Below are 10,258 nucleotides of genomic sequence, written 5' to 3'. Positions count from 1 at the left end.
TATATATATACACACACACACACACATTGTAAGCTGCCTTGAGAGCTGTAGGAAGAAAGGCAGCTATTTTAAACAAATAAATAAAAACCTAACCATACGGAACAAGCATTCCAGCCACGCCCCCCCCTTCTCTGGGAGCTATGCCAGCGATTCCTTTAATAGCTGCAATTCTAAACAAGCTTTGCACCAAGGAAGATCCGTTGAACTCAGTGCCCCTTTCCCTTCTGCAAAAACATGCCTCGGAGAGGACTGGAAAAAAAATACCTGCATAATAAGTAATTTTGCTTCACAGTGAGGACTCCTGAACCCGGGGCTAGGAGGCGTGGCTTTTAACACTAAGTTGCTATCAGGGGTGAATCCAGTGCACTGTGCCCCTCGGAGTGAAGAGGCCTGGTACATCATTAATCTCCCTCCACACACACTTTGGCCAGTCTATGGCCAAGGATAGCATCTCCCTATTAAATTACACTCCACAGGTGGGGGAAGAGAGAGAGAGAGAGAGAGAGAGAGAAAGAGAGAGAGAGAGAGAGAGAGAGAGAGAGAGAGAGAGAGAATCCGCGTTTGTATCAGGATGTTCCCGAGTCCCCCCAAGCACCCTATTTATAGCCGAGGCGCGTAGGGGAAGCCAAGAAGCATTGCCGCTGTTCTAGAAGGCACGAGACCAAAAGGAGGCTGAGATCCTAGAAGCAACCCCTTGAAGGGCTGGGGTTCCCGAACAATTAGCTCACGTATTACTTTACTGCAATTTTTATCTGCAGCCGAGGAATGCAATTATTAGCGAGCCTCCAATTACCAGTCCAAAGGGGTGGGGGACCCAATATGCCGCAGACATCAAAACTTTGGAACATGTCGCTCGTGAGTCAGGAACGAGCTGCATTCCCATTTTACTCCCCGGGAAAGATGTCTCGGAGCAGAAAAAAACCATAATGAGAGGGTTGGGTGTTACAAGTTAGAACACTGTTCAGTATTTACTGGGTTAATACTGTTTACTAAATCACATGTTTGTTTGAAACCAATAAGTTTAGAGAGCTAGAAAGCCCGCTAACTTCAGATCTAGTTTGTTGTTCTGATTGGAAACTAGAGTGCCAAGTATTAGCATTTTATGGCTCTTTGTCCTGAGCAAGAAGAAGTTAGTCTCCATTACTCTTCTGCCATGTTCTGTCTAGCTGTAAGGATGTAGGAATATAGCTCTTTGTTATTTTACATCCCGCATACCTTTTCCCCATGCTAGGTTGTAGTAAACTTTTATATTTAAACACACCATGGACTCTGACTCTTTAATACTCTGCTGACTGCTGATTACTCTGCTGATTTACTTTAAAATTAAAAGGAATAACCCAACAGAGAGGGGCCGTGGCTCAGTGGTAGAGCATCTGCTGTGGCGTGCCGAAGGCCCCAGGTTCAATCTCCGGCCACTCCAGTTAAGAGCCAGCCAGTAGGTGATGGGAAAGACCTCTGCCAAAGAAGAAGAAGAAGAAGAAGAAGAAGAAGAAGAAGAAGAAGAAGAAGAAGAAGGAGGAGGAGGAGGAGGAGGAGGAGGAGGAGATTGGATTTCTACCCTGCCCTTCACTACTTGAAGGAGTCTCAGAGCAGCTTACAATCTCCTTTTCCTTCCCCTCCCCACAACAGACACCTTGTGAGACAGGTGGGGATGAGAGAGCTCTTGACAGAAACTGCTCTGAAAGAACTTATGACCGACCCAAGGTCACACCAGCAGCTGCATGTGGGGGAGTAGGGAATCAAACCCAGTTCTCCCAAATTAGAGTCAGCGCACATAACCACCACACCACGCTGGCTGTCGTGCAGCAAACGTTTTTTGGAAAGTGACCGCTGCCATTTCACGGATTTGTTCCCAATTAACCAATCGAGCCGGTTTGGGCTGCCCCCTAAACGGGGCAGCTGAAAGAGCAGGACCTGTAGGAACAACAAACTGGATGGGGCAGATATTGTCCATTTCTGAAGGGCAAAGGGATACAAGTTATTCACCGGAAAGAGACAGAGAGAAACAGATAGACCAGAGCGTTCTACGCTGTAAACCATTTGCCAGCCTCGGCCCCCCTTCCCCATGTCATAAGTCACCGTGAGACCCTTCAGGTGAGCGATGACAAAAATCAATCAATCAAACAATAAAATCTATATATAACGAAGTGGAGTATGAAACGAACTGAAAATGAACAGAAAGAAGACAATTCCCCCCTACGTACATTTGAGAAAATAAAACAAACCAACCCTTCCAAGCTATTGAGGGCGGGTGGGGCCCCGTGGGGGACCCCACCAGTGTTCCCTCTAAGCTGAGTTAGTGTGAGCTAGCTCACCGTTTTTCAGCCTCCGGCTCACACATTTTTTGTCTCCGCTCAGGAAGGGAGGGCTCCAGAGCAAACTGATTCATGCAGTCGCCAAATCACTCGCTCACAGCTTTTATGCCAGTAGCTCACAAAGTAGAATTTTTGCTCACAAGGTTTTATGCCAGTAGCTCACAAAGTAGAATTTTTGCTCACCAGCCTCCACAGCTTAGAGGGAGCATTGGCCCCCACCAAGTGCAATATCATTACTTTTCCAAACACCGCATTCTGAAATCCACCCGGTACCTCAAAGCAAAGGATTTCCTGCACCTGCAAAGAACGATCGCTGCGAGATGTCAAGAGAGCGCCATCAAGGAGTGACGGGATGAATCGTTCCCCCTTCAAAAGGGGGAAATGAAAACCATTTCTCAGAGGTGTCAAAGAAGACAGAAACCAGCAGCCAGAATGCTAACCAGGAGAGGCAAGGGGTTTGAACTAGAGGAGGAAGTCAGCCACACTGCTGGTAAATCTGGTGGGATTTGGAGCAGCGATGGGGGGGGGAATAGCAGAGAAGAGGACGTTAATGGCAAAAAGAAATGAACACTGTTTCTTCCCCTTTAAAGGCTTTGCCAGTTCTGCTCTCGTCCAACAGCACAAAGAAAGGGGCTCGCGAAACAGAACTCCTTTTTTTCCGCTCCTCCACCAAACACTTAGGAAGAAGGGAGGATGAGGAAGGGAAGCAGACCCACCCTGGAACCTCTGACTGTAGTCCTGTAGTCTGGCTGCATAGTGCCACTACGCCCAGATATATTGTGTATCATTCTGCATTGCACCTCAGTCTGACAAGCCATGCAGGATCTTTGCCGATCATAAAACTAAATTTCGCTGTGCAATGGTGGAACTCATAAGAACATAAGAGATGCCAATGTTGGATCAGGCCAAAGGCCCATCCAGTCCATCACTCTGTATCACACAGTGGCCAGAAATACCAGTGCCATCAGGAGGTCCACCAGTGGGGCCAGGACACTAGAAGCCCTCCCACTGTTGACCCCCCCCCCAAGCACCAAGATGACAAAGAATCACTTGCCCCAGAGTCCCTATCTATACCTTGTGGCTAATAGCCACTGATGGACCTCTGCTCCATATGCTTATCTAATTCCCTCTTGAAGCTGTCCATGCTTGTAGCCTTCACCACATCCTGTGGCAGTGAATTCCAAGTGTTAATCACTCTTTGGGTGAAGAAGGACTTCCTTTTATCCGTTCTAACCCAACCGCTCAGCAGTTTCGAGTGCCCACGAGTTCTTGTATTGTGAGAAAGGAAGAAAAGTACCTCTTTCTCTACCTGCTCTTTCCCATGCATAATCTTATAAACCTCGATCATGTCACCCCTCAGTCGTCGTTTCTCCAAGCTAAAGAGCCCTAAGCGCTTTAACCTTTCCTCATAGGGAAAGTGTTCCAACCCTTTTATCATTCGAGTTGCCCTTTCCTGCACTTTTTCCAAAGCTATAATATCCTTTTTAAGGTGTGGTGACCAGAACTGCACACAGTATTCCAAATGAGGTCGTACCATTGATTTATACAGGGGCATTATGATATTGGCTGATCTGTTTTCAATACCCTTCCTAGTAATCCCCAGCATAGCATTGGCCTTCTTTATTGCAGTCACACACTGTCTCGACATTTTCAGTGAGTTATCTACTACAACTCCAAGATCTCTCTCTTGATCAGTCTCTGCCAGTTCAGACTCCATCAATGTGTATTTATATTTAACTTTAACTCAACTGGGTCTCAGTAAAATAATGGAATTCTGTGCATTTTTTTTTTTTAAAGCCACACACAAATTGTGATCCTCTACACAATCCTCGTGGTCAAAACCCACAGGTCTTGCAAATGGTTTAACAGGCATCCTGACCGTGGGATTGCGATACGTTACTGGGATTTCCACATACGAAGGTGCCTTGGTGTCTGTAACTTCACTGTGCATTATTTTGCTAAAGACCAGCCCAAAGTCTGGCAAACGTATGCTGAAGCAAAGGAAATGGGCGACCCAAACAAAAGGAAAGGGGATCAAAAGGGGGAAGGTGACAAAGGTGGACCCTTGATTTTTGAAGCTTTTTGGACTCTGAAAGGACCTGCTTTGCAGGATGAGACCAAGCCCTACGAGGAAAGGCTGAGGGACTGGGGAATGTTTAGTCTGGCGAAGAGGAGGTGGAGGGGGGGGGGGACTTGATTGCTCTCTTGAAGTCTTTGAAGGGCTGTCATTTAGAGGAGGGCCGGGAGCTGTTCCTGGTGGCAGCAGAGGACCGGACTCGCAATCATGGGTTTGAATTAAGGGCAGGAAGATACCAGCTGGATATTAGGAAATATTTTAATACAGTCAGAATAGTTCAGCAATGGAATCCGTTTCCTAGGGAGGTGGTGAGCTCCCCCTCCCTGCCAGTCTTCAAGCAGCAGTTGTAGAAACACTTGTCAGGGATGCTCTAGACTGATCCTGCATTGGGCAGGGGGTTGGACTAGATGGTCTCCATGGACCCTTCCAACTCTATGATTCTATGATTCTAATTCAGCAAACTCTTTCTAACAGCGGTCGGACATAGGAAGCTTACAGGCAGCACGTGGACACCTGGATATGAGCCTGTGTTAAATCGATTCGCGAAACCAGAAGGCCTCCAGATAGTCTAGTACAAAGTGATGGGGTGGGGGGGAGATAGGTTAAGACAAAAAACGAGCAACCGGTGACAGTGGTGTGAGTCCACCCAGCCTGCCGGGAAGAAGACGGACTGGGCATGCTCCAATCAGCGAGGGAGGCGGCTCGTTTACCTGATCAGATAGCAGCAGAAGAGCAAACTGAGGATGAAGACGAATATTGCCGTACCGAAGACCACAATGTATATGTTGAGAGGCAGGTTCTGGAATCCAATATTTGGCATCCTGAAACTGTAATGCTGGAAGTCTGAGCTCATGGATGGTCTGCCGGGAAAATGGAAAAAAATGAGAAAAATGAAGGCGGTGAGCATTCGCGTGAGCGGAAAACCAGAAGCGGAGATTACGGAACACAGCAGCCTTTGTTGTTGTCGATTTCTCGGGCTGTGTGGCCGTGGTCTTGGCATCGCAGGACCTGACTGTGATGTATTCAAAGCTGCCGACTTAACACTGACGTTTCGCCAGCAGCTGTGACTGGCATCCTGAGAGGTATAACAGAGACAGATGGAGTATCAGCAATCTGAAAAGTATCCTCCCCCCTTCCCCCACACACACACATCTAAGGAGCATTTAACACAGAAAGAATCCCGTAAACAAAGCGACCCTCGGTTTATTTATCCAGCTGACACATGCGGATCCCGACAGGAATCTGGCACCAGGGCTGGGTCAAGGTAAAGCCACCCACCACCATCCCAGGCTAGTGCCATTGCTGGTCGAGTCCAACCCCGTACGCCACATACAACCAACAGGTTGGGACACCCAACGAACAATACAACAGAGCTCAGACGACAGAAACCCGGAACCAAACGAAAATCTCAAACTGAGCCGAAACCAAGCACGAGCTTTTCGACACGATACGTTAAGTGGTGTAGAAGCTTCCCAGCCTGGTGCATGCAAACAATGAGAGGTGACACTCGTACAAGCCACAGTTCCTATCCCTTGACCAGTGCAATTTTCCAAACCCTTCCAGTCCTATCTACACGTGCAAAAACCCCTCTTGAATAATACTCCTTTGCCGTCTGTGGAAAGCCGGAAAAGGGTGTGTCTGCACGAGCTTTTCGACACGATACGTTAAGTGGGGTAGAAGCTTCCCAGCCTGGAGCACGCAGTGAGAGGTGACACTCGTACAAGCCACAGTTCCTATCCCTTGACCAGTGCAATTTTACGAACCCTTCCAGTGCTATCTACATGCGCAAAAAGCCCTTTTGAATAATACTCCTTTGCCGGCTGTGGAAAGCCAGAAAAGGGTGTGTCTGTGTGTCTTCCTGACCGCCTCAGGCAGACCATTATACAATTGGGGTCGACAACGGAGAAGGCACATGTACACGCGGTTGTAGGTTTTGCCCATTTGCAGGTTGGCACTCGTAGAAGACCCTGCTCAGAGAAGCGAAGCTGTCGTGGCGGTGCACGGGGGGGAGGCGGTACTGGAGGTATGAGGGACCGTGACCCCCCCCCCAAGATCCGCAGTAACAGGATAACAATACTGACTCACCTTATCGAGTTAATCGGTGTTCAAATCGCCTTCCCTTATTGTAAGCCCTACAACGGCCCTGTAAGGTAGGCCAGCAATATTACCCCTATTATGCAGGTGGGCACGTTGAGGCTGAGACAGGCTGCCTTGCCTAAGGTCCCCTAAAGAGCTTGCAGCAGAGGCGAGGTTTGAACCCGGCACCTCCCGAACCACAGCGCCTTCTTTCCGCCGCAAGGGTACAGCAACAGCTCCCAGAGTTGTCATAAGGATTACTGAGGCCATAGCTCGAATGATCTAAAGCATTAAACAGGTTATTTTCCTTCTCATTATTACTGCTTCTACTGTTCCTTTTGTCAACAGCGGAGGAGGAAGAAATGTAATAAGAGGTCTGCTTTGTTCTCCCACTTGGAAGAAGAAAAAGGTCTCGGTGAGGAATCCAGACGAACGTCCAGTATTGCCGAAGCGCAAACAAAACCTTCGCGACAAACCTTCTTGCCGAAGCACAAACAAACCTAGAGGAAAGCGTTTGCAGACGCCTTATCTGTTCTTGTTGCTTTAATTACTTTCCTTCCTAGACCTTTCTGCAAGGACACTTAGAGAAAGAACAAAGCCGCGTAAAATAATCTCGGCATGATTAGACTTACATTGCGTGAGGCATTGGGGACGAGAGCGGAGGATCGTCGCTACCCCAGATCTTCCACGGAATTATGAAATAACAGCCGGCTGTCTAACGAGCGGCTTCTCGCTAAGTTGGAACCAAAGTTTCTTCCGGCAGTGGCAAGCCGCAGGCCTCTCATCCGGTAGAATCCCCCGTTCAGAAAGTCTGAAACTGCACAGTTCACCTGTGATTTGTTCTCTGCACCGTTTAAAGACTTCTGCACCGATCGCTGCTCTGGCCAGTGTGAACGATCCCAGAGGCAGATAAAGCCTTTCTCTGTTTCCAGGCGTGGCTTCCCATCTTGGCGCTGGATTAGGCCTCCGCCGGGGAGGAGGAGATTTCCACTACCCAAGCGGGAGGGTCAGAGGAAAATTACGGGCGGCACAAAAAAAGGGGGATTTAAAAAACTCACAAACCACTTTTCACCAGCTCTAGGCTACACAATTGCAGGTTTAATACTGGAAAACGTCCTTCTCCAGGCAAGCTCAGTTTTTCATTGGCATAAGTGGGACATTGGTCCAGAACATTGTCCCCTGCAATTTCTTAAACCTGTTTTACATGCAAATGGTCATCAACTGAGGGCACTGGAAACCAGACTGCACAGTAAGAACATCAGAAGAGCCTTGTTGGATTAGACCACTGAGTCCAGCGTCCTGTCTCACACAGTGGACACCCAGTTCCTCTGGAGGGACAACAACAGGGCAGAGAGGCCGAGGCCTTCCCCTGATAAAAAACATAACAAGAGCCCTGCTGGATCAGACCAATAGTTCCATCTAGTCCAGTATCCGGTCTCACACAGTGGCAAACGAATTACTCTGGAGGGACAACAACAGGGCAGAGAGGCCGAGGCCTTCCCCTGATAAAAAACATAACAAGAGCCCTGCTGGATCAGACCAGTGAGGGTCTATCCAGTCCAGCATCCCGTCTCACACCCAGTTCCTCTGGAAGGCCAACAACAGGGCAGAGAGGACAAGGCCTTCCCATGCTAAGAACATCAGAAGAGCCCTGCTGGATCAGATCAGTGAAGGTCCATCTAGTCCAGCATCCCATCTCATACAGTGGCCAACCAGTTCCTCTGGAGGGCCAGCAACAGGGCAGAGATGCCGAGGCCTTCCCCTGCTAAGAACATCAGAAGAGCCCTGCTGGACCAGACCAGTGAGGGTCCATCTAGTCCAGCATCACGTCTCACACGGTGGACACCTAGTTCCTCTGAACGGCCGACAACAGGGCAGAGAGGCCGAGGCCTTCCCCTGATGTTGCCTCCTGGCTCTGGGATTCCGAGGCCTCTGAATGTGGAATCACCGTGGCTAGTAGTCAGCGAGAGACTTCTCCTCCAGGAATCTATCTAATCCCCTTTTAAAGCTGTGCATTCCTGTGGCCATCACTACACCCTCTGGCAGCAAATTCCACCTTTTACTCACTCGCTGTATAAAGTAATATTTCCTTTTGTCTGCCCTGATCCTACTGCCCATCAGCTTCATTGGAGGCCTTCGAGTTCTAGTATTTTGGGAGAAAAATGTTCTCTTTGTCCACTCTCTCCACCTCACGCATAGTTTTATAAACCTCTGTCATGTTCTCTCTGAGTCATCTCTTTTCGAAACTGAAAAGTCCCAGACTCTTTGGCTTTGCTATACAGGGAAGGTGTTCCAGCCCCCTATAATCTGTGTGATCTGCCTTAAATTGTAGTGAGAGATAATGTACATAATTAAGTAAAGTAAAGGTAAAGGTTCCCTTGCTCGAAAGCCAGTCGAAGCCGACTCTAGGGCTGCGGTGCTCATCTCCGTTTCTAAGCCGAAGAGCCAGCGCTGTCCGGAGACGTTTCCGTGGTCATGTGGCCGGCATGACTAAACACCGAGGTGCACGGAACGCTGTTACCTTCCCACCGAAGTGGTCCCTATTTATCTACTTGCAATTCCTTGCTTTCGAACTGCTAGGTTGGCAGGAGACATAATTAAACAAGTAAATAAATAGTGACTCCATGCCTCAAGGTATGTGTCAACATTACGTCTGGGTGAAAACTCAGAGACAACATCAGCCAATGCTCTGGAAACTCTATGGGAACTCTACGATGCGGGGCAAGGGACAGACATGGCTGCTGAGTGTCACATGGACACGAGGCTGGGACCTCCTGCACACTAAGCAGATGCTCTGCCACTGGGCCACAACTGCTCCCCGTCTCGTCTGGGCAAAAACCGGGAAAGAGACATCAGCTGACGAACCGCAAATTCATCACCTCGGACCAATAGCTTATACAGCTTCCATCAACTTGTCCGAAGGAGGTTATGGGCGGAAGTATCCTGTAAATCAGGGGTGTCAAACATGTGGCCCGGGGGCCAGATCAGGCCCCCGGAGGGCTTCCATCAGGCCCGCACTGGAACTGGCCATCTCCTGCTCCCAGTTCTGTGGCTGCTGCTGCTGCTGCTGCCACACAGCTTGCTTCGTCGAACTCTCTTAACCACTCGGCCATTTCATGTTTTCCCCTGGGTCCTAGACTCAGAGCTCTGAGCATGAGATTTCTGTGGTGAATGTCAATAAATCAAAAGTAGGTTTGCAGCTTACAGATACACACCTAAAGAGCATCCTCAAGATTGCAACAGCACAGACATTTTGATGCAATAATTCAGAGCAAGAGGTGTCAGTTATCAGACAGTGTTAAATAAACAAAATATTGCAAGAGTGCTAACGTTTTAGGTATGTTTTTATTTTAAGTAATAAAAAAAATCTTTGTGTCTGTGTCCTTTATCAAGTTTATATCTCCGCGACCTGGCATTACATTTTATGACACACGTGGCCCGGCCCCACCAGGTCTCGTTTATGTCAGATCCGGCCCTTGTAGCCAATGAGTTCGACACCCCTGCTGCAAATCCTCAAAAGGAAGGAAAAGTAGGAACAGAGTTCTGGGGAAAGTAGTTTACTTGTGGCATAAGGCAGTGGGGAGGTGTTGGTGGAGACGACAGGCTCCGTCAACTGCCCACCCCTTCCACCTGCATGGTAGAAAAATGCCGGGTTGGAGCCCGTTTGGTGTAGTGGTTAAGTGCGTGGACTCTAATCTGGGAGAACCGGGTTTGATTCCCCTCTCCTCCACTTGCACCTGGCTGGATGACTTTGGGCAAGCCGTAGCTCTGATAAGAGCTGTTCTTGAAA

At 48.7% G+C, this 10,258-nt stretch overlaps 1 protein-coding gene across 3 annotated transcripts in view; it reads right to left on the bottom strand.

Annotated features, from left to right (window-relative positions):
- Positions 1–10,258, bottom strand: part of RNF24 (ring finger protein 24) — a 99,644-nt gene that overhangs the window by 17,122 nt on the left and 72,264 nt on the right. For all 3 annotated transcript variants that reach the window (XM_015411175.1, XM_015411174.1, XM_015411173.1), the window contains exon 2: positions 5,103–5,252. In XM_015411175.1, the coding sequence (XP_015266661.1) occupies positions 5,103–5,245 (143 nt within the window). In that variant the 5' untranslated portion in view covers positions 5,246–5,252. The remainder of the gene's footprint in view (positions 1–5,102; positions 5,253–10,258) is intronic.

This window comes from Gekko japonicus, unplaced genomic scaffold (assembly GCF_001447785.1).
Source record: "Gekko japonicus isolate JY-2015 unplaced genomic scaffold, Gekko_japonicus_V1.1 scaffold850, whole genome shotgun sequence".
NCBI classification, from domain to species: Eukaryota; Metazoa; Chordata; class Lepidosauria; order Squamata; family Gekkonidae; genus Gekko; species Gekko japonicus.
Note: the sequence above shows the minus strand (reverse complement) of the source record. Positions and strands in the feature narration are given on the sequence as shown.